Genomic DNA, 24467 nt, shown 5'->3' with positions numbered 1-24467 from the left:
AAATAAGTGGAGGTTTTTTTATAATTAAGCCATGAATGCTAGTTTTCCTGGTTCAAGAGCAGTCACTTTCTGTTAATACTCATACTGTTTTCTACTCTTCCTCAGAAATTCTGTCAAACTGTGTCAGAGCATGTGAAACCCTTGATCATCAGTATTCATTGTAATATTGACATTGTGTCCAAGTGAATTACCTCCCTACTGCTAGAAGGGATATCTCTGGTAATAAACCTGTTAAAGTAACAAACAGGCTTCTCTTCCTTTTCCTGTTTCTGTAAATGGGGAAGGGGATACTTACTGTCCTAACTGGGTTATTTACTTACAGTCCTTGTTATTTACAAGCCACGACCTTGCTTAGCTGGAGAGATGTGTTGAAGTGCCCTTAAGAAAGTATTTTCTCATCCTAGTCATAACTGGGGCAGGCATTACCTTTATGTGTTTTTCAGTATAGTACAAAGAGACCTCAGTGTAGATCTAAGTACTGTCACACTATAAATAATAAACAGCTATGTTATGAATCTGAAAGAAGGCAGTCTCTGAGAAGATAAATATTCCTTAAAAAAAACCCCAACCCTGACAGCCTGAAGAATGATCTTAGCAGTAAATAACATCAATAGTTTATAAATGCTTTTCTCCTTTATGCTTCAGCTTGCAACACTGCATAAGCAGTTATTGATATTCAGTGTTACTTCTCTTTTTAATCACCGTTGAAAGCAGAGTGATATCCTTAGCAGAGGAAAAATTGACTCACTTTGTAAATTTTCTCTTTTTTCTCAGTTTTCATAGCATTCCTTGCTCTGAGGTCTCATTTGAGGACAGATCACAAACTGTTACATTTAAGGATGTGTGTGCTGTCACAGCATGTCAAGGAAGAACTTTTAGTCCTAACATCATGGATATTCATGCTGTAAAGTTCCCCTCGAGGGTTTATGTATTTTCAGTGAATCATACCTAACTAGTAAAAGATTTGCTCCAGTCTGCATATGTGCTTTCTAAAATGTGGCTAAAATGCTTCTCTTACATGTCTTGGTGTTTTTTAATCTGCCCCTATATTGAGTGAAGAGAAACCCTTAGAGGTCTTGAAACAGGCAGATTTTCAGGTTGAAACACCTTTTGAGCAGATTTGGAGAGATTTCCAAAGGCTACATTAAATTCCCAAGAAACTTTCTACATGTGGAAGGTTTAGTTGATGCTCTTCATTATTAAACTCAAAATAGAAACCTACTATATAGTATGTCACAAGAAATTTAATGACCCCCATTACCTATGGTAAATTATGGCTGAGACTCTTTGAGAAAAGCCTAAAATCCTGTGCTTGTCTCATCTTAGGGAAGGCAGATGAGCCTTCTGGGTAAAATTCTTGCTGAAAATATCCTGATATTATGTAGTTCCATGAGTGTGCTATCTATATCTACATCTCTTCTTCTCACTTTGTGGCATTTGGCTCTTTCTGATTTTGATTTTTGTTTACATGATTGGTTTTTGTAGCTGTCTCACCAGAAGATAGGTGTATCCTAAAATTGATAGCTGAAGTTTTCATCACTTGCCATAATAATGTTTTAATGTTACATCAGCTTTTACATATTTGGGGTTTAGGTGTTGTGGGGTTTTTGTTTGTTGGGGGGAGAGTGGGGTGGAGTGTCTGTATTTATTGTATTGTGAGGTTTTTTATGTTGAAGGAATTATATCTATTCACTGCCCTAAAGCAGAACTGGGGGATAGAGTTAGAATAGCTGTATAATATGTATTAATTGCCTTATTCCTGGAAACTGGATGTAGGCCTGTGGGTTTGTTTTAGACATGCTACTTTGCCATTACAGCACTGCACCGTGTTTCATGCTAAATGTAGGATGAGTGCTGAAGTCTGAGAACTGATATGGCAAAGCACAGTAGTTTCATAGTGTGAGCTCCTATTGTTAGTTGACTTCATCCTAGTTTGCTCATAGTTTATGAAGAGGAGATAAATCAGTAAAAATAGTGTAGTGCACTTAGTGGAAATAATGCTTTTGTTTTAGCAAAAGCTTAATTAGTCATCTTCTTGCTGTTTTGTCTGCAGCATTCAGGGGGAGGATTTCACACCATTTCCTAGGGTGGTACATCTGTTCAAGATGTTTGCTTTTTTATATAGAGCTCTATAATTAGGTATTATAATGTGTGGGCATGCAAAGAACTTAACAGATCCCATTTTTCATTGTCAAGTTCCCAAGCAGCTCCCCTTGGCAGTCATCTGTTTCTGTAAATATTTGTCTGTCCCAAGCTGGGTATGGTCTAGGGGCATGAAGTAGCAATTGCTTTTGAACAGCATTTAATAGATTGGTACCTTTCAGTATAGTGCTGAGGAATAATTAATTTTTTTCCTACTTTTAATGCTGCTACCTTATGAAGGAATAAAGGCAGCCCAAAAATATTCTCTTCCAGATTCTTTCTTTGAGGGATATGGAGCCAGGAGCTGTTGTGAACCGAGAGGCTATGATGGTGCATATCTGTTTCTTACAAAAAGCAGTTGTGTGGTGGTGCTTTTGTAGCAGTGCTTTATCTGTTTGTAAGGGTTAATAGCACTGTTTGCAGTACATCCAGAGTTAAATCTTTTAAGTAGCTCAGGGTACACAAAGGTTTGAATGGTGTTTTAGTATTTTGTGGTGATTCATGTGCAAGTAATACCTCACAGCAGCCTTTAGGAAGAAGGAAATTGAGACTTGCCGTGTCCTAGTTTTCCTTTAGTGGAATGTTAGAGAATGTTCTGCACTCAAATTTGCCATTAGAATCCAACGTACTTCAAATAGAAATGAGCTGGCATGTTCTCTGGCAAGAGAATCTGTCATTATAGAGTGACCAAAGTGTAGTTATACTTCTATTGTGAAATGTACCGCTTTCAGTGAAGGAGGAATTCTACACTTGTCTCTTTCAGCAGGAGGCTGAAGCTCTACTTTTCCATTGTCATATTTAGTATAGCATGTGGAAGGATTTTTTATGGTGGATTTTGCAACCTCTTTTTTGAAGTTGTCTTGAGTTACTCCTATTATTTTCATTTAAATTGATATTCTTTTCACTTCTTGAAATTTCAATATTATTAATAACATGTTGCCTGATCAAGCAAATTTTAAACTTGGATAAAATGGTTAGATTTCTTTCCTCAAATAAAACCAAGTTCTTTCTCAAAGTTTTTACTAATAGAAGAATCATAAAACCACTGCATTGCATGATTTGTGGGAGTTTTAATTAGCTTGACATAAAAGCCACTGTGTAAGTTATTTAGTTACTGAGGCTTAAACAATAAAACAATTTACAGAACTTTTAGGTTGCTACAGCTGCCTTAGTCTCAAATACAGCTTTGAATTACTCCTGTGTCTTTCAAAGTTCGAGAAATACTTGAAATTACATGGTAACTAAATGCCCTGTGTTTTGTCAGACTGGGCCATAACATCACTATCAAAACAGCATCTCAAAACAGCATCACAGCAAATCTGCCTCTTACAGGTGGAGCTGTGAGACTGCAGTTCTAGAACACATTGTAAAAGGCCCCAAAAGCTCTGGTTTTAGGATGGGCTTTTTAATCTTTGGCAATAAGTAGTGAAGCTGCACAAGTGTACTAACAGAAACATGAACTATTCCTGAGAGAAAACAGACAAATACTATTTCAGATGAACCTGTGATTGTTATTGATCTGTGTAGCATTTGCAAATCTTTTCTTCTCATTCTTCTTTGGTTCAGAAGTGGGAGCTTGATTTGTGTACTTCCTTTTCTCTTTTCTTGTCACGTCTGAGGTTCTTTGCTGTAGCAAACCCCATGGAGCTGGGTAAGGCCCCATGGCGAATTGAACAGTAGGAACTGCTGAGACAGCAAAATAAGTTCCTGTCTCTCTGATCTCTGCCCCAAAGCTTATCACTGTAACCCTATAGGCTATGTTACCTAGCCCTTGCTATTGGTCAAGTTTGGATCCCCCTAAACCCTATAAAAGGGGCCTACTTTAGCCCATTTGACAGAAGAGCTGTCATTGGAACCTTCATGGCCTCCCCTCCAGTAAACATCGCTGTGGAACCCAAGGCGCTCCTTCTCCTCTCGACCGTCTGCTGCAGCCTCAAGCCAAGGGCTCCCTACCTAGCAGGCTAAGAGCTGAGATCCTGAGAGAGCTGATACCACTATGGAGCTGGCAATCACCAGGCTTGCTGAAGCGTAGCCTGCAGCGATGACCACGAGCTAGCCCAGCTTTGGGTGCCCTTCTCCCTGAGGACTGCGCTCCTGGGCCATCTTGCACTGCTCGATAATAAGGCCAGAACAGAGGCTTTATTATACTTCACTGTCTGGCTTAGAGTGAAAGCTCTGTAAATAAACTTAAATTAGAAAATAACCCTTAAACAGAAGTGTGACTCTCACATTAAAGCTGTGGTTTTTTAACTCTTTTTTTTTCCTAAAACGCTACTTTGGTTTTCCATTACTTGTTGAAATGCAGATTCCTTTTTTCCTCACTGAATTGCTATCAGTTCCGAGTATAATTTCCCTATAAATTATTTTTGAGAAGAAAAATAAATATATGTATACTTTAATTGTATAATGCTCTGTTTACAGGAAATCTTCAATAATACAGTAAAAATTCCATTCTCCATATTCTTTTTGATGGTGTGATGCACAAATGAGTATTTGTAGTTCTGTGGAAAGGAACCCATTTTATGTGTCTGACTTTGGCATTCCTTGATTATTGCATGACAGGATTTCTACTTTTCTTTCTGAATTATCTCTGAAAATAATTCCTGAGTGTTTTGGTACTGTGTTCTCTCTTTTTTTGTTGTGACTGTAGCTATCTGATACCAGGTATGTGTCTGTTGTTTTAGTGATGCTTAATTTCAAACAGAATTTGAAAACACTTTGAAGGGGGGATTGCTAGTATTTCACTGAGATATTAGGTTTAGAAAAGGTCAATACAATTACACTTCTACTGTTACAATTGCAGTATTCTCTTCCTGCTTAGGTAAGTGTACCATATGCTATAGAGCTACATCAACTGGCACTGCTTGGTTCTTAAAATTGAATATGTTTTTTTAAAAACCCAACCAAGCAAAAAAAACCAAACATTAAAAACCAAACCAAAACACCCTGAAACCCAGCAAACTACAAACTTTGTAGATGCAAATAAAAAGCTGTGTTCTTAATGGCCAGAAAAGGCTTCAGTTTTGAAATTATCTGTATAACTTTCAGAATCATTGATGGAGTATTTAGGTGTTATGGACCTTCCTTTTAAATATAAAGAATAAATGTGTTCTATTTTTCTTTTTGCCTTTAGGGACATCATCCTACTCTCATCAAGGTTTTGGCTGTGAATCAAAGCTGTATAGCCTTGACCATGGCCACGAGAAACCTCAAGACAAGAAAAAGAAAACCTCTGGCCTTGCCACCCTCAAAAAGAAATTCATTAAGCGTCGGAAATCGAGCCGATCTGCCGACCATGCCAAGCAGATGCGGGAGCTCCTCTCAGGCTGGGATGTCAGAGATGTTAATGCGTTAGTAGAGGAATACGAAGGAACATCAGCCTTAAAGGAACTTTATCTACAAGCTAATTTGGCAAGACCAGAAGCCAGGACGCTACAAAAAGACATGGCTGAACTTTATCAATACAAATATTGTACCGATGTAGACTTAATATTTCAAGAAACTTGTTTTCCTGTGCATCGTGCGATATTGGCGGCAAGATGTCCATTTTTTAAGACGCTGCTTTCTTCCTCACCAGAGTATGGGGCAGAAATAATAATGGATATTAACACAGCTGGCATAGATATGCCTATGTTTTCTGCTTTGTTACACTACCTTTATACGGGCGAGTTTGGAATGGAGGATTCGAGATTCCAAAATGTTGATATTCTTGTGCAGCTTAGTGAAGAATTTGGAACACCAAATTCCTTAGATGTTGACATGCGTGCCCTGTTTGATTATATGTGCTACTACGATGTGGTTCTTAGCTTTTCATCCAACTCTGACTTGGTTGAAACTTTTGGTGGAAGTCAGAACTGTCTAGATGAAGAGCTCAGAGCTCACAAAGCTATTATTTCGTCACGATCTCCCTTTTTCCGCCACTTGCTGCAGAGAAGGATACGAACTGGTGAAGAAATCACAGACCGAACTCTACGGACTCCAACTAGAATTATATTGGATGAATCTATCATACCAAAAAAATATGCTAAGGTCATTTTGAACTGTATGTATACAGATGTGGTAGACCTCTCCGTTTTGCACTCCAGTCCTTCGGTGGGCAGTTTAAGTGAAGTTCAGGCTCTTGTAGCAGGAAAACTAAACATGACGAGGGCTGAAGAAGCCATGGAACTTTATCACATAGCACTGTTCTTGGAGTTTAACATGCTTGCACAAGGTATGTAATACTGTCCTCGTAGAATATATGACCTTATTAGAACAATTTTTACTAATTTTGCAGTGTAGGGATGCCCATTGTCAGCTGTCAGTAGCCAGACAGTTCCTTTAGAAATGGAATTTGTTTTCCATCTGTAAGTTGCAATAATGCATCTATTTTCTAGGGACAGAAGAAATGCCATGCAAGAGATGTAGTTGTATGGTTCATCACTGTTGAAGCATGCAAAGCATGTTAATTTTATCTTTATAATATAGTATAACTGGTCTTGATATTTCTAATGCTTATCTGCTTTCTGTAATCCATTTTCTGGGTGTAAACTACAGAGAGATCCTTGCTAAGAGGAGGAAATATTTAGAGTTGTTACAAAGTGTCCATATACATAACGGGGCAGTAAATTTGAATTACTATTTCTGTAGTTTGTGTCAAAGACACCAACCCTGCAGTCTTTCTGTTGGAAGGAAAACTTAAACAGCCTAATTGCAGTAATCTTAGGTCTTTAATGTCTGCCTGTCTATAAACAGACCTGAAGGCAGGGTCAGTCAGTATTTTCAGACATAAAGTTTAGGAAGTTTTACTACTTCCATTATTGTTGAAGATCATTCAAATCTTGATTACATACAACCTCCTGAGCTGAATTACTGCAGTCTCAGGTGAGGTGTCCGAGCACTGATCAGTGCACAAAAGGTGCTTCTTGTGGTGGCAGCAGCTTTGCCTGAGGTTTTGCCTGTTGGTGTTTGAGCTATTTGGTGGCCATATGATGTATAATGAAGCTTGAGAATTGCTTCAGGCCTTGCTGATGGGGAATAAGAATTTCACTTTTGAGCTGAGAAAGGGAAAATGGAACTCACTGATATATCAGCAACATAATTTCTTTAAATTTGTTTAAATTAGTTTAATTTTTTTAACAAAAGTAACTTTTTACAGTAGGTCTGTACATCCATAACTTCTAGCTGTCAAATTAAGTTTGATAAGATTGAAACCTTATATTGTAAGCTATAAAGTAGTTCTGAGTAAAATAGGAAACTTGATAAAGAGTGGACAGGAAAGGGCGGTATAAGCACTGCAGGAAGGGGTCATATTTTTAATGAGTTCTCCTAATAGTTACATGAAACTGAGAGTGATAAGGATATGAGAAACTAATAGAACTACTGTAGTTCCTGTGGAGTTTGACATTAGGAAACTAATTTTCAGATTGCGCTGAAAGTTGAAATAATTGTACTACAATAAAACTGGCACAGATCAAAGGGGCTGTGTTTTCTGAGGCAACATGCTACAGGATGCAATTGGGCTGTTCTTAGGCTCAGAGTCATCCAGTCACAGAGCAGCCCAGGTTAGAAAGGGCCTCAAAAGATCATGGGATCCAACCTATCCGAGTGAGAAAGTGAGCTTAGGTGAGATTGTCCAGCATTCTGTCCAATCACTTCTTGAAAACCACCAGTGGTGTGTCCCTGGGGAGATTGTCCTGGTGAAGTGACTGTTCCCATTGCAAAAACAGTTTTTGTTGAGATGTTTTCCAGTGCAATTTACACCTGCTGCCCCTTCATGTGGCTTCTTTAGAGAAGAGAACCCCTGTCCTCCTTATAGCTGCCCTACAGTAGCTCAGGGTCTGGGAATACTGTGACAAGGTCCCCTAAGCCACCTGTTCTTGAGGGAGAAGAGACCTAACTTCCTTCAGTCTTTCCTTGTAGGCTAAGTTCTCCAGTACTTTGATTAACATCATGGCACTCCTTCAAATCCTCTCTTCTCTATCTGCGTATTTCTTATTTCTGTTGTTTCCTTCTCAGTATGTTTCAGAAGGGACAAGAAGTTTCACTACAGTTGGACTATGGTATTAAGTTAATTTCTATGTGATATGCACAAGCTAATAGTACTTGAAAACAACTCTGTAGATCAGCTGAAAGCCAGAAAGGAAAATGGGTTGAAATTAAAGAGGTGATGGAGTTTATCAATTTTGGTGTGTGCTAAAAGGATTTAACGTGGTCAGGGAATACTAATGAGAGAATTAAATAGTGAATGAAACCCTCAGTGAGGCACTGAATAATTATGCATTGTTTCATAAATGAAGAGGGTGCAATTCTTTTCCTCAGAATGGAAACTTAAACTGGAACAATTGTGATCTGGAGGTGCTCTGATGTAGCAGTGTCAGTTATAGCAAAGCAGAAAAGCAATGACAGATAGAGAACTTGCAAGAGAAACTTAGGTAAACTTAGAAAATAAAAGCCATTTTCCTATCTATATGTTAGTAAATACTGAAAAATGAGCTGATGTTTTATTTGGTGTTGAGTTTGTTTCTGCTCACTTCAAGTTGAGCTCACTTGGATCAGCATGTCCTAAACTGGCACTCTTTTCAGTAATGCACTGCAGAACGGTGCTGCTCTGGAATGTATATCCCATGAGTCAATGGTAACAAGATCTCTGCTTTTTCCTGGAAGTTGTCCCCAGTACTACCTCTAGGAGAATAATAATTCAGGCAGCAGCAGGAGCTGCACTGGGCTTCACTCCAGCAGCACACTTGAGTGGCTGGAGCCCGAGAGTGCAGCAGTGCAGGCTCGTGTTGTGGCCCTCTGGATGAACTGGAGCTGTAGTGTTTTGAGGGTGGTCATAGGGAGCAGGTAGAGGGATGTAGTGGCATTCAGAGGTTTTTTCCATAGTAAATCCCTTTCTGACTGCAAAAGTAGTGAGATTGAGGGGTGGGGCTGTTGTTACACACAGGGGAGAAATGCAGTAAAATCAGCAAGTGTTGAAATCTGTTAAATTATCAAATACTAAAAAATGTAGGTTTGGCACTCCTTCAGATATTGAAATTCTAGATGTTAACTTCACCTAATTAGGATTTTACAAATTGGTGCTGCATTCCCTAGCTGCAGGAGAAAGTAGTAAGCACTGTGTATATGCCAGTGGAATCAGAATCTAATAGTTTCATACTTAATTTGCAGAGTTCATGTTTAGGTCACTGGTACTGTGCAGACATGGAAGAACTGTTCTGGTATAATCTTATAATCAAAATTAAAAGGAAGCTTATTTGGTCAGGGAAAACTATGTGCCTGCCCATGACTGAGATCACTTAAAGATGTGCTTTGGTCATGACCACTGTTCTTGTTTCTGACTTAATTGTAGCATCTTGTCCTCATTTATATGATACCTAACATGAGGTAGATGGGAGATCTTAATTTCAGTAGTGTCCATCCTATTCCCTGATTTCTAGGAGATTTCTGTGCTGGAAGCTGTCACTCAAACATCTGACTTCTGGGTGTTATGCAGAGTGATGGGGAAGAGACAGCATTGTGTAGGTGTTGGAGGTCACTGAGCAGGCAGTTCTCCTGACATCTCTTAGCCTGGATCTCTGGCAGTGTTTTTCCACTCTGTGGTGCAGCAGGTGTCCAGTTCTCCCCAAGTACTGACTGATCCCATCAGCTGGCTTTTGCAGTAGCTGATGTCTTAAGTTTCTTCTCTAGATTTCCACACCCTCGGCTGAAGTTTTTTGTTTCAGTTCACTCCTGCTGCCCAATTGTGAACTTGTGAAGGCTTGTCTCCCTGGTTTCGTGGAAAATATTTTGGGCTTATTATGTTAAGTCTGGGCTCTCTTTCCAGTTCATTTTTCTCACTTCCACTCAGTTTTGCGTGGGTGTTTGTAACTGAGTGTCAAGTGAAATTGATGTATTTTAAAGCTTCTGATCAGCTGTTTTTATTTTCAACAGATTTTAGTTTGATTTGTCTTCAGGGACCTTTCTAAGTATCCAGATGTTGTAATTTTTCTTCAGTTTCAGCAGATGATTCAGCTTTGACTATTTCCATGGAAATTTTCCCATTCCTAACACAGTGATACTCCTTTTTCTGACTATTGTGATTTAATAGGTAATTTCCCTATGGTGAAAACTGTGATGAGTATGTGCAATGAATCTTTACCATCCAAGTAAAGCAGGACAACCTTTATCTAGAATTTCCTCTACCTTCATCTTGATTTGTTTTAGCTGAGGATTCTCACTTATCATTCAAGAGAAACTGAAATGAATTTTTCAATGAACTAATCAGCAAGCATATCTGGTCAATAGAGCTGATCATACTGAAACCCATTTGTACCTAATAGGACTGATGCTGCTCTTAGGGGTGCTCTGGTAATTTTTACTGTCAGAAGTGAAACTCTTCAGGGCTTTCACAGAGGCTGTGAGCAGCAGAGCTCTCTCCAGGAGGTTGGAGCATATCCCTTAGTGGGATGTTTCTGTGCTCTGCCTGCCTGTTTCTGCCCTCTGTTTCTGCAGTTTTTCTGTCTTCATGCTACCTTGCTGCCCTCTCTCAACTGTACTGGTACAATTATTTTAACACATTGATTCACAAAGATTTGGTTTAATATCACTTATCCCTTGCTCTTCTGTGATACAGTTACTAAAATGAAATCAGTTCCCTAGTCCTCTTCATCACACATTGTTAAAATACTCCCCACTTCCAGTCTTACAGGACTGCCCTGCTGTTGCAGGGAAGTTTGATTTCAGGCATATTAGTTTTATTAGATAGCTGTATTACATATATGAATCCTTTACTGCATCTTGGCCCTGATGCATGAGTAGTCCCACTAAGGTGCAGGTACAGAATGTTTTGCTGTGATACTGGGACCTTATGAAATAGTTTTGCCTGGGAACCTTTTCTGTCACCTGATTCAAAGAAGTTTTCTAAAGTAAGACTTGACAATAAAGCCCTCGATTTCCGACTTTGCTTTACTTTGCTTTTATTTTAGGTGTTGAGTTTACTCTTGACAAGTAGAAGAACTTAGAAGCTTTTTTGGAAGTTCTGCTACATTCAGTAGTATGTTGTTTGATCTAGAAACAGATGTTGCCTGACATCAAAAGTACTCTTGGTTTTAGGAGGGCTGAAATGCCAGGGATCCCATGGTAGCAGTATTAAATACACATTCAAAAACTATGGTTCCTGTGATTGCCAGCATGGTCTCTCCTAATGTGACAAACTTAAAAAGCATTTAATAACTTCTAGATTTCAGTTCAGTGTTAAGATGAATTCTTACTACTTTTTTTTCATTAGCTCCACTGGTGTGCACAAGTTTAGGGGGAAAATCTTCACAACAGAATGAGTTAAATCAAGCTAACAGTTTTCTAGTAAAAGGTTTGCTTAATGCTACTTGTGCTAATTATTGAAGGCAGTTGACTTGTCTTCAGTAGGTCTGTCAACTGTCCTGATCCCAAGCCATTAGCTAGACTGCTAAACATGGCCTCAAGCTGTTTCTGTCTGGGGGACTGTGGGGCTGCATTTGGGAGAGAACTGCAGAAGCAGCCAGGACCTGATGGTAGGAAGGCTCCATTGGCATCCAGCAAAAGGAGTGCATGGAATAGCATCATTTGTGCAAAATGAGACAGTTATCTTTCCCTTTTGTAGATTCTAGGTTGAATCTCTGAAGGATAGTAATGGTCCCAGGAGCTTGTGGGACACAGCAAATGGATCTTGGGCTGGTTGTTGCTGCCTGAGTATTAAAAAATAATATTCACAGGAAAAAATGCTCTGTTCCACTGTGAAGAGCAATATTGTGGCTATTAGATGACTACTTTTTTTGCCAAGTGGCTGATTGTTAAAGCAGAAAAAACCTCTGCCAAAGAAGAAAGGAAGTTGGATTCCCTCCATAGCTAGAATTGTGTTGCCCCAATTTATTTAAAAGCTCAAAAAACACTTTAATTATTACCGTATGCTTACTTCAGAAGAAATACTTTTAATAATCCCACACTTCTGACCCATGGCTAAAATTACTCGGGAAGACAAGTGTTTCATTTGCTAGTCATCCTTAGTGAGCTTTTCACCTGATGTCATATTATTGTTAGTTGTGCAATAATTGAACTTGACAGAAGAATTGAGACTGAGCTTGTGAACTGTTTCTATAAATTGGTGTTGCTCAGATCTTTGGAACTGCATTTCTGGTGTCTTTTCAGGGGGCAGGCATCTTTACTTCAAAAATAAATGTCAGATGAAATATTAGGAATGGCATCAATTTTAAGATAAGTCTCTGCTCTTGTAGTTTGAGTTTCCTGGTGACTGATTTCAGTGTGTGCGTTTACTGCCTTGGAAATGGAGCAGTCCTTATGTGTGATGTGTAGAGTTCAGGGGAATGCAGTTTCTGCTGAAGTCAGCTTGCATGCAAGCAGAATAATTGCATGCAAAAAATTGTGTTAGGGTTTAGCAGGGGAAGGCTGAGTGCAGATGACCCTAAATAATGGTTTCAAACTATTTTGTTTCTTATTCATGGGAGTCAAACTCCTCTCTTAAGCAAATTGCAACTAGTCACCGCTTTCTTTCATGTGCCAGGTTTGCTGCTAACTTAACATTTTCCTTTCTTGAGCCCCAAAAGGAAAGCTGAGAGAGACTCACATGACAAAGTTAAATGCAATGTCAGCCCTTTGCTGTTTGGATAAAAATGGATCCTGAAGTGGAAAGCTTCAGACTTTATTTACTCTATGTTTCTGACATAGGCGGAAGTATTTTGAGCTTTTTTTGATGACAAGTTGGGTTTTGGATGGTTCAGTTGCTTACTGTTTGTTTGTTTAAGGCTGTTTCTCAGATTCTTGACCAGAACTTTTTAAGATTTAAGATTTCATCCTCTAGGAATCTGGGGAATTCCATCTTCTAGAGGGGGCAGTTTCACTAACCTGTACCTTAGCCCAGGGAATGTATTTCAGAACAGTTCTCATCTTCTCCTCTTACCTGTGCTGGTGATGACTGGAGTGATGTTCCAAGTGACTCCAGCCCAGCTTTGTTACCTGTGCCCTGCTCACTTAAGGCCAGTGCTTCCATGCAGGTTAGAGGTCAGTATCTACAGTGAGGCATCTGTCCTTACTAGCATTAGTAATGACAGTATGTTACCTCACAGAGATAGGTGGCTCTGAGAAGTGCCATACTATTTCAGTATGAAAATGGTGAAGGACAAAGCAGTTGTGTTGAAACCTGACTCACCACTCACCTCTTTTGTCAGGAGGAAATGGAGAGTCTGTCTGGGGATGCACAGTGTAAAGCTGCATGTGCTGCATGGGTCACAAATGTGTGTGCTTTGGGTAGCCCTTCTGTCAGTGGCTGCATTCATTCTTCCTTTTCTTGGGTGAATCACACATTTGAAAAAAAATCATCCAGCTGCTTGTTAAGGAAAGTTTGGTTTAAATATGAACTGGTGTAAAATGCATTACTGTTGGGGGACAGACACTACTCTTATAAATTGGTTTAGAAATTTAATAAAGATTGTGTCCAAAATTGTGTATACATTCAGGCATCTTCCTGAAAAGCTTAGAAAATTTTATTGGTAGAGTATTGTTCTTACAATTACCACATTATGGTTGTTCTAGCATTGGGTACAAATATATGTGTCTAATAGAACAGGTAAATTTATAACCAGTCTCATGTTTAAACTGTGCTTTCTACTACCTTCTTAGCCCTCCTGTTTAAATTCCCATTTTAGTGACTTTACTTCTTAAGTAGTAGCTTCTTTGACAAGTTCCCTCCTACTTGAAGAAGCTTGTTCACTTGTTACTACCTACTCCATAGCTTTCACATTATTATGATGGAAATGGAATGAACATATATTCTGTATATATTAATATAGTCTGTATGCTCCCCTATGTAGAAAAGTAAGATTTTTCTTTTATTTCTGTGAATTACTGCTAGTGTGTTTTATCTGTATGCAGCCAGTGCCAAAATGTATAGCATCAGGAGACCTGTCTTTGTCTTGACTAGGGCTGAGATTACTGTGCTAAACACTTTTTACTCAACATTTTGAGAGCTCAGTAATGCGATACACATCCCTAAAGGAAGTTTAGTTTTTAGGTATCTTTGAAACGGAGAGAAAAATGATGATGTATAAGAAGTAAAATTGCAGTGTAGACATGTAGCTCTGAACTCTCTAGGCTCCTCTTATAGGCATAAACACAACTGTAATTTTGTGGCTGTAGTGGGTTGAGACTGGAATGTATAATTCTGAGAATTTTTTTCTTTAAATTGCTATCTTTGTGCTAAACCAAATGTACAGATGAAATCAGCAAAGTGCTATTGGAAGCTTCAAGTTATCAACGTTGTGGTATCATCTGTCTTAACTCCTTAGTCCCAAGTTCCCATGTTTTCAGCCCTCCCACAGCAAGTCTTTCCTCATTTCTTCCAAACCAGCTCCATTTCCCTTCAGAAATGCTCTCTGTCCTTCAGAAGATGTGTACTTTATGAAAGAGTAAATCCTAACAAAGCAGTGGGTAGGAAGAAACTGTAGCAGACTCTCATACATCTGCCTCCCTTCTTCTTCCATGTCAGAGACTGTGCTCCCTGTCCTGGCACCCTCTGTGCCTTGCTGGATGTTGAGGCCATTGTGGTGGCCTGGAGCAGCCATCCACTGCTTCCTGCCTTTTCTGTGAGTCAGAAAATGATGCTTTGCTGCCCTCATCCTGTACTGAGTAGCTGAGTACCAGCACTGTTACAGCTTGTGTTTCTTCTCCTCTGCATGGTCTGTCTCAGGAGGGTCCATGACCAAAGTGATACAGGCAAAAATCCCACCTTTGTTACACTTCATGGGTTTCTGTGAATCTGCTGGGAGCAATAGTGACTCAAATTCTCAATGTTAAAATGTGTTAAACACTCAGATAACCAAAGGGGGTTCTGAATGGGTTGAACTAGCTTTCCAGTTGTTTATCCAGGTGTGCCAGCAGCCATGATGCTTCATGTGCCTTAAAAAAGTGAATAACTGTATAGTTGGAATCATAAACTTAAAATGATTGTACTTCTAGTCAAAACACAACCTTGTTTTGTAGGGCACCTGTCTTTACTCTCACTGAGTGTACATAACCCTTTCTACTACAGATTTAGCCACATGTATTGTTCCTTCAGTGGGAAGTGCCTCTGTAACAACACTGTTGATTGCTGCCCTTGTTTGGTAGGTTGTGAAGATATTATTGCTGAGAGCATCTCCCTGGACACCTTGATTGCCATTCTGAAGTGGAGCTCTCAGCCCTACGGTTCCAAGTGGGTGCATCGGCAGGCGCTGCATTTCCTCTGTGAGGAGTTCACCCAGGTCATGACTTCAGAGGTGTTCTACGAGCTCAGCAAGGACCACCTGCTCACAGCCATCCAGTCTGACTATCTGCAGGTAACCTGCAGTGCAGATACAGCTCTCCTGTAGAACTAGCAGGATGTGTTCTACCATTATTGGAGATGCTTGGCAGGAGTTGATTTTAAATTGTAGGCTCAAGAGGGCTTGTACACACTAAGCACTCCTTCTGTAATATGTCAAAAAATTAAATGGAAATAGTGATTAAGAAAATTGTTTTGTTCTTGGATTGTAACACAACCCAAATGTGGTATATGCTGTTGCTTAGAAGTCTAATAATAGTTTATAAATGCATGGAAATTATTTTAAACAAAGCATTTCTGAATCCAATATTTGCCTTGCCTGTTTAAGAGATTTATAAAATTACATGATGGAAGTAGTTTTGCTGTAACAACACATGCTAATTTGGGGCAGTGGGAGCTAATAAACTAGAAAGTATTGCACAATTTTTTTTCTTTTTTTGGTCACTTGCCTTCAGTGATTGTGTGGTTTTAGGGAGAGAGAACTGTACTGGCCAACAGATTCTGGATTTTTGCTGCCACTGCTCTTCAGAGGAGATAGCTTTATAATGATGACCACCCCTTAACAGCTTAAAGATTACTAGATTTTTTTAATGCATTCATCTCAATCTTACTTTTTTGTAAAGGATTAAGTGCTAGAGATTATTTAAAGTATTTTATTAAAACTTTTGTTAACTTGAAGCATTTCAGAAATTACAATTAACAGTACTGTTGATCTTCCATGAGAGCTTATATTGCTGAATTTGTAATGTTAAACAAAAGCTTGAAATGCCCAGAGGTAGAACTACCCCTTTTAATTAAATTTAGTAATTCAAACTTTACAGCTGTAAGTTTCCATACTAAATAAAACTTTTCCTTCTGTACAAAACATCCTCTTCATAGGGATTCAGTAAGTAATATGAATCTAGAAATCATGGTGTGATATACCTGTAGTACAGCTTAAAATATGAGGAGAAAGTGGTAAGCAGATCATAAAGTGCAAATACTTCATGCTTAGGTACAACTGTGCTTCTTTAGACCTGTAAAAGACCTGTGATTTATTTTATTTTTGTGTGTGTGTGGGCATGTGATATTAAGCATACACAGATTACTGACTTCCTCTTTCTACAGGCAAGTGAACAAGATATTCTGAAATATCTGATTAAATGGGGAGAACACCAGTTGATGAAGAGGATAGCAGATCGAGGTGAGGATCCTTTAAACCGTGCAGTACTAAACCAAATAAAACAAAATTTATGGCAGTTCTATTTGGTGAGTCTTAGGGAAAATTAATCTACTTTGTCTATAGTCAAAACAAAGCGAATGCTCTTGCTTTCTTTAAAGGTTTTGTTATCTAAAATGAGAACACAGCATTCTGAGAGAGATGGGATTATTTGCTTGAAGAAGAAAAGGCTTAGAGGGGATCTTAGCAGAGTCTATAAATATTTGATGGCAGGAAGCAAAGAAAATAGAGCAGCACTTTCCTCTTGGCACCCAGGACACGATGAGAGGCAGTGAGGCACCAACTGAAATACAAGAAACTCTGCAGGTGGTGAGACACTGGCACAGGTTGCCCAGCTGGATGCAGTGAAGGGCAATGTGTTGTACCTTACCTGGGAGGTGTGGACATTGGTGGTGACTGATGCAGACTTCTAGAGGTCCTTTCAACCTCTATGACTGTCTGATTTTGAAATCTTGTTGGTTTCCTGTTGTCTCAGAATTATTTTTCTTGTAATTAATTCATCAAATGAAAGCCCCCTGTGGTATCTTGTAATGCAGGCTTCTCACGGTAGTCTTACTCTTAGTTTACTGTGTCAGCCTTTCACTTCAGTTTGAGTGTGTGTCTCTGACAGGAATCTGTGGTTGTGAGAAACAAGCCAACAAGTGGCACCAGTGTTTTCCCTAAAGTAGATATAAATGTATTTTTATGAGCCTAGATGCACATTATTGCTACAGTGGTAACTTCAAGGGCAGTCTTGCACATGTTAGATATGGGAAGTAGGTTAAACATGTATGTCCCAAATAACAAATGCAAGGATCTTGTAGTTCATCTGCACTACCAAGTGTCAATCACATAGTGCCACAAGAGGAGCAGAAAGGGAAGAACCTACCTGAGTGAAAACAGAGCAGTACTGGTGTAACTACTGCCTTGGGAAGGCTGGCCATGCTTTTGAAATCCACTGTCACTGCTTGCAATACAACTGCTTTGTCATGGACATGTTTTATGAAATGCAACAAAAAGTTACTTAAAGGATGTGTTTTTAGTGTCCTGAGTAAGTATTTACCTATTTCCAAAACAGGATTTCCCCAGTGTTTGTCCCAGGGCACATTGGAACATAATGGAGCCAGTTAAACAGTAACAGACCTGGGCTGGTGCAGAAGCTGCTCCTTTGGGATCACTGCACAGTTTCTTGCTCTGGCATTCATTAAGTAAACAGCTTACATCTCTTATCTGGGATCAAGAGAAAACACAATAAGCAAAAGCAGAAATAATGGTGACGCCAAATTCTGTCAGACTGGGGCCAGATTTAGTCTAGTAATTTCATTTAAATTCCTCAGTGACACTCCTTGTATTGCAGCTCTGAATGTGTGATGGTGTCACAAAGCATTAGAGAATGTAAGGAGCTGTGGCCAAAACTTTAGCTGCATGTACCGAGGCAGGGTGGGTATGTTTGACAGGTTTCCTCAAAGAGGGAAGCTAGTCAGTCACATGCAGGTTGGGTACAATACCTAAAATACACATGTGGGCTGCAAGGTCATCTTGCTGTGTCCAGGAGGATGTCACTTCTGCTACAAATAGGTGTCCTGTGACCATGAGATCAATTTGAGAGGGCTTGACGCCATGTTACTGAGGTGGGTTACACAAGAAAGCTAGAATAATGTATCCCTCAGGACTCTTCTTAATTGATAGAAAGTGAACTTAATTGATAGAAAGTGTCTTTGAAAACTGCTGGGGAGAGGCAGAGGAGCTACAGGAGAGTCCTTGGGAGAACTGCTAGCAGGGAAGTGCAACTGCTTTACTGCTCTCATGGCATAGCTCTTAATAGAGCTTTCCAAATATTTATGGCAAATGCTATGTTTGTGTTTTCTGCCTGGCTTACACTTTGAAGCTGGCAGCTGTGCCAATGACCCGTGCTGGTATAAACTGAACCTGTCTCTGTGGATGCTTCATACAAGATTTTAAGGCATGAGGTAGAATCATAGAATCATTTAGGTTGGAAAAGACCTCCAGGATCATGGAGTCCAACCTTTGACCAATCCACCACCCTGTCAGCTGGACCATAGCACCAAAGTGCCCTGTTCAGTTGTTAGTTTTGTGGAACCGTGCTGATGAGCCCTACAGGTATAAAATGAGAATTTTCCTTCCTTTTCTTTAACCTCCCCTGTAAGGTAAGCCCTGTACCTCCCGCTATCCTCTCTAAACTTTCTGATGAAAACTTAGCATGTCTTGTTCCTTCCCACAGAGCCTAATTTACTCAGTGGTACTGCTCACAGTGTGAATAAAAGAGGTGTGAAGAGGAGAGATCTTGACATTGAAGAGCTGAGGGAGATCCTGTCTCCACTTTTACCTTTTGTCCGCATTGAGCACATCTTACCCATGAACAGTGAAGTACTGAGTGATGCAGTAAGTCAGTAGTCTCATACAAATACATCTCTGCATGTTACAGTGTTCAGGTGTGAGGGTTTTTTCCTTTGGTGGATGTTGGTTTCATTTGTTTATTTTAAGGATGAACTTCTAAAATGTTATCATAGAGAGTAATAGATGTGTAACACTGTTTTTCTGGTTAGGTTTTGTGTTCTTTAAATCTATCAAAAGGCTAAAACTGTAAAGAATGCATTTATTGCAAGCTTTTACCATATTAATATTTAAAAACCCGTAAAACTCTTTCTTGATTCTTAAAGATGAAGAGAGGCCTGATTAGTACTCCTCCTTCAGACATGCTACCAACTTCAGAAGGTGGAAAGTCAAATGCCTGGCTGCGGCAAAAAAATGCTGGAATATATGTGCGGCCAAGACTGTTCTCACCATATGTGGAGGAGGCTAAGGTAATATCAGCAACCCTTGACTGTTCTCAGCTTGGAGTCATCAGGGGGTTCTGTAAACAGGGAAAGATTTTGGGATGTTTTGTCTCTTTACATGTACTGGCCTAAAATACTAACATTTTCAGTTTAACAAGACTTACAAGATTGATCATCAGGCTCAAGTCTCTAGAACTGGTCAGAAAAATTTCAACAAAATTTTTTTTTGTCGAAATTGAAATGTTTGCGAGACAGATCTTGATGAAATTCCACCGGAAACAAAGCAACGTTGTGAGGGAAACCTCCCTGGTTTCCAGCCAGTTTGCCGGCCCAGCTCCTCGGCAGCCCTCCTGGCAGGCGGATGGCAAGGTGAGAGCCTGAGAGTCCCAGTCTGCAGCTAGTCAGCAACCTTGGTGCCAGCTCTTTCAGGCTCCCCAGCTCCCACCAGAGCTGGGTGGGGAACTGCTATTCCACTCGGCAGAGGACTGATATTTCATCACCTTGTTTAAATCAGAACATACCCAAAATCTTGTGATCCTCCGCAAAATGGAATAAATATCCTGTGTCCGATTTGAATGAATTTGTTTCCATCTTTGTTTCCCTCTCAAGCAGTCACTTCCCTATTTAATTTCTTGCATGGGCACTGTCAAGCTGAAGATCCTGTAGCATCTCTGGTGCTGATGTTTGGTGGCAGGGTGGAGGTGGTGTGTGGGGCAGGAATGTGCCACGTTCTGTTGGACAGAATGGGAGCCTTTTGTGTCGCTGACCAATGCCACCACTTCAGGTGACTCTGACTTGAATTGAGAGCTTTGAGTCCCAGCAGTGCAGGTGACAACAGACCAAGAGGGTTCAGTGAAGCTGTGCACATCCACATCACTACAGACTCTGACATCTGCTCTGGTGAATTTGGAGTTCTTGCCCTCTATCTAGGAGAGAAAAGTTTTTTAAAGATACAAGATGTTGTTGATATCCTCTGTGAGGGAAGGGAAGAAAACTGCTTTGCATTTTGGGCACAGCAGTTAGAGAGCACCAAGTGGCACTAAAATAGCAAAAGAAGGCTAGCTGGTTAAAATGTTCTCTTTGTATCTTGGATTGCTAAAACTAACAAAAACATGATAAAAGCTTTGATTCTTAGTTTTCAAGTGTATGCTATGGGAGTGCTTTAGTATTTATCCAAAGTAAAAAGTGCATTCTTACAACACCCATACCCCTGTCAGAATTCCTGCTTGTTCGTACTGGTTTCATATTATGCTGCTAGTATTTTAAAATCATTTTAAGGCTTTTTTACCTTAGAGAGAGGACTCTCAAATGTAGTCTCTGGTACTCCTCCTGTAGATAGTTTAATTATTGTAAAATGAAAAAATTGGGAATGAGTGGTGGGTTTTTGTTTTTTTTTTTTACTCCCCTGCTAACCTACCATTTTTTGAGATAAGTTCATTTGATCTTAATTAAGAATCTTCAAAGTGTAGGTCTAAATCCATTTCTGTTCTTTAGATGTCTGAGAAAAACATGTTTCATTTTCAGGCTAGTGCCTTCTACTCAATGGCACAGAAAGTTGAGACTCATAGGCAGTAATTGTCCGAAGTCCAGAGGGTCTGGTCTCGAGAAGGTCAGTTCTAATCTGACAGGAGAAGTAAACAAAGCATCCTTCCCAAACTATTCTCCTGCCTGCTCTTAGCTCAAACCCAGCTATGATCATGCCTGGAAAATGGAATAGAAAATGCTGTTAAAAAGCCAGAAGTTGTTTGTGGCCTGACAAAGTTACTCTGGTGTGGACACAGCCAGCCTTGTGTGGCTGGGGCTGTGCTGGCAGCAGTGGCACTGGGTGTGTGCGGTGCCCTCACGGGGCTGTGGTGCTGTCGTTGCAGTCGGTGCTGGATGAGATGATGGTGGAGCAGCCCTTGTGTGGCTGGGGCTGTGCTGGCAGCAGTGGCACTGGGTGTGTGCAGTGCCCTCACGAGGCTGTGGTGCTGTCGTTGCAGTCGGTGCTGGATGAGATGATGGTGGAGCAGACGGACCTGGTGCGCCTGCGCATGGTGCGGATGTCCAACGTGCCCGACACGCTGTACATGGTGAACAACGCGGTGCCGCAGTGCTGCCACGTCATCACCCACCAGCAAGTCAGCACCAACCAGAGCAGCCCTCCCTCAGTTATAGCCAACGAGATCCCAGGTGAGCTCCCGATTGTGTCCTGTGCCCAGGCAGCTCCTGGGAGTGTGGGGTGGAGTGAGTGTCAGTTGTTGAATTCATCATTTCCTCGGAGACTAGTTCTGCACCAGGAATAGTCCTTCTGCTTTGGTCTGCCCTAAAGACATTAACTGGTTTTGGATGGCAGAGTAACTAGATGGACACCAAACCCTTGGACGGGTTAAACACGGTAGAAGACTTGCTGGTGCATGGCTCTCTATTCTCATAATTTTCTATAGGGTTCTCAGTTTTCTACAAACCAGTTGTCCAATATAGGTAAGATCTTTGAGTCTGGAAAAGTTCTTTCAAAAATCAAAAGCCAGAGAACATAACTTGTAAGGAAATCAGCTGAACTCAGTATGCCAGAAAAGTACTGGAAATGAGAATTCAAAACACATTTACTTCAATTTACCAAATCCGCTTTAGCTTTGAAGCCAAACCATCTTAATTCCTTGTGGAAGAATGTGTCAGAGTGCATTTTTATAAGCTCAAGTAAATATGGCCTCTCCTGACTTCAGGATGATTGGTGTGACATTCCCCATAGGCAAGCCAGGAAAATATGTACTAAATGTATTTTGTCATTTATGCATATGAACTTTAGGTGTCAGACTGGAAGAATTTATCTAGTGAGGTTCCTAAAGCATCTAGCTCTTCCTGCCTTTCCCCTGTCCCATTAATACTCAATGTGCATAGAGAAGACACTGTCAAAGCTTGCAACTGATGACAAGTTGGCAGGGTCAGTGGATATTTTGGAGGGCAGGATTAGATAGCTAAATGACCAAGATTAAATTTTAATTCAGTGAAGAAAATGCTGTGCCTATGGCATTCCCCATTTTATAAGCTCTTTATATATCAATTAGGTCTCTCTTCAGTCAGCTATGTTGAAAGGAAGTAGATAAACTATTCTTACAGTCTAGACCCAGGACCAAAGTAATGGATTGAAATTGCTGCAAGAGGAATTTAATTTGAAGTGTTAGGAATATTTGAAACACTGTTTAGTTCTAAGATTTCTAGGAAATTTTGTAGAATGGTTTTGATCTGTTTGCTTCTTGTAGTCTAGGAAGAAACTTGATAAAGCTGAAAATGAGCTTCTGAGAACTTATTTTTGACAAATTTGATAAAAGTACCAATTGTTTGTTTAGCAATCTGGAGCCCTCAGCAAAACTGTGGCATCTCAGCAATGCATTATAGTACTTGGACTTCCCTCTCTAGAAAAGTGTAAATATACTTAGCATTAATTGAATACAAAGTATTTCATATAAGATAGGACTTTGATAACACTTTGCTCAATCCTAATTTCCAAAGAATTTGAGAAAGGCAACAGGTTCTCAGAGGTTTTCAATGTTTTGCCAAAGTTCTCATGTTCTTAGAAAAACTGGCTCTGTTGGCAAGCATGAGACATCTTGACCAATCTGAAACTCCCCTGTGTCTTGGTTCTGTACAATTTAATAGGTAGGAATTATTGCCAGTTCTTTGATTTGAACATAGATATGAGCTCTGAGCCTAGCCAGTAGTTGGAGTGCAGGAATTGTGTCCTGGCACCTGTTTGCTTTGCTTAGTCCTGTAATTAAGCAAAAGAATTGATTGGTTTGCCAGTGCCTTTTTGCTAGAATGGGCAGATGGGACCCATTAATGAGAGGAGATTAAAGCCTGTCCCAGCCTCTGACTTGTACAGGAATCCCTCCTGAAGCATGGATGGGGCACAGGGAGCCCTGGGAGCACAGCTGGACAGCACCGCCTCCACGGCCACGGGGCTGGGCTCAGAGCAGGGGGTGCTTCTCAGCTCAGCTGCTCCCCTCTGTCCCTGCCTTCTCCTTGGACCCTCTGCCTGAGCACTGTGTTTGCACAAACCTGCTGGCAGTGTGTTTTGGTGCTCTTCCTGCAGCATTATTGTAAAATTAGTTCAGCTGAAGCCTGCTCTAACTTGAGGCCAGGTTCTTCAAGTGGTTGGGTTTCTTTACACATTTTCCAGTTTCAGTCTAAATTAGAAGTCTTGCAACTGAGATAATTGTATTTTTTTATACACATAATCTTTCTTCCATGTGTTTCACATGAATAGTAGTAAAAAAACCCAAAAAAGATAGGGTTTGAAAAGACTGTTTTTTAATGAAAACCCTCTATCATTTTTATGCCTACTAGTTTGGAGGTCTGCTTCAGACTTCTCTTAGATCCTCTTTTTTAAGTATTAGCAAAATACTGGCTGTAGCTAAACATCTGGTTGCTAAACCAGGTTTTTTCAGGAGAATTTAAGTGTATGGAGGGTAGAGCCTTGAAGACTGGTTAGAATGGGTTCCTTCCCTCTGCTCTCAGCACAGGAACTCCATTAAGGAGGGGAATATTTTGCACTATATTTTACATATACTTCTCCTTCATGTACCAATGTAAACTTCATGAAATTGGTACTAGTTGTAATTGTGTGGTGTTTCTCCTTCTCTGTAATGCAAATGTCTTTTCACACTGTTCTTGCTGTATGATCTGGTTAATTTTTATGAGCTTTCATTATGGACATCTGGTCATGGTAATACATAACACTGGTAAAGCTGGTAAAGGATCAGACACCAGGACTTACACACTCAGAGATCTGGATTTGTCTTCTCTATTTATATGCACATTTTCCTTAGGACAGAAACACCACAGAAAAATATCATTCATCATCAAACAGCAGTAAGAAGTGGCATGAGAAAGTTTTGCAACAGGATAAATACCCAAAATTATGCATTACTTTCTTTTGGAATGGTTTTTTTTTAAATTATTTCAATATGAGTGCATAAAACAACATAATTTTAACAGGTTTTTGTTGGCTTACGCTTTGTGTAACTTTTGTAAAATGCCC

The 24467-nt window shown here is 40.0% G+C and overlaps 1 protein-coding gene across 3 annotated transcripts in view; it reads left to right on the top strand.

Annotated features, from left to right (window-relative positions):
* Positions 1-24467, top strand: part of BTBD7 (BTB domain containing 7) — a 52104-nt gene that overhangs the window by 19066 nt on the left and 8571 nt on the right. Inside the window, exons 3-9 of one of the 3 annotated variants that reach the window (XM_066552465.1) lie at positions 5276-6355; positions 15259-15467; positions 16559-16634; positions 18892-19052; positions 19331-19474; positions 19703-19816; positions 21430-21619. In XM_066552465.1, the coding sequence (XP_066408562.1) occupies positions 5276-6355; positions 15259-15467; positions 16559-16634; positions 18892-19052; positions 19331-19474; positions 19703-19816; positions 21430-21619 (1974 nt within the window). Of the gene's footprint in view, positions 1-5275; positions 6356-15258; positions 15468-16558; positions 16635-18891; positions 19053-19330; positions 19475-19702; positions 19901-21429; positions 21620-24467 lie in introns of those variants that run through there. The other 2 variants (XM_066552463.1, XM_066552464.1) reach the window with 2 other exon arrangements.

Source organism: Molothrus aeneus, chromosome 6, assembly GCF_037042795.1.
Source record: "Molothrus aeneus isolate 106 chromosome 6, BPBGC_Maene_1.0, whole genome shotgun sequence".
Taxonomy (NCBI): domain Eukaryota; kingdom Metazoa; phylum Chordata; class Aves; order Passeriformes; family Icteridae; genus Molothrus; species Molothrus aeneus.
Note: the sequence above shows the minus strand (reverse complement) of the source record. Positions and strands in the feature narration are given on the sequence as shown.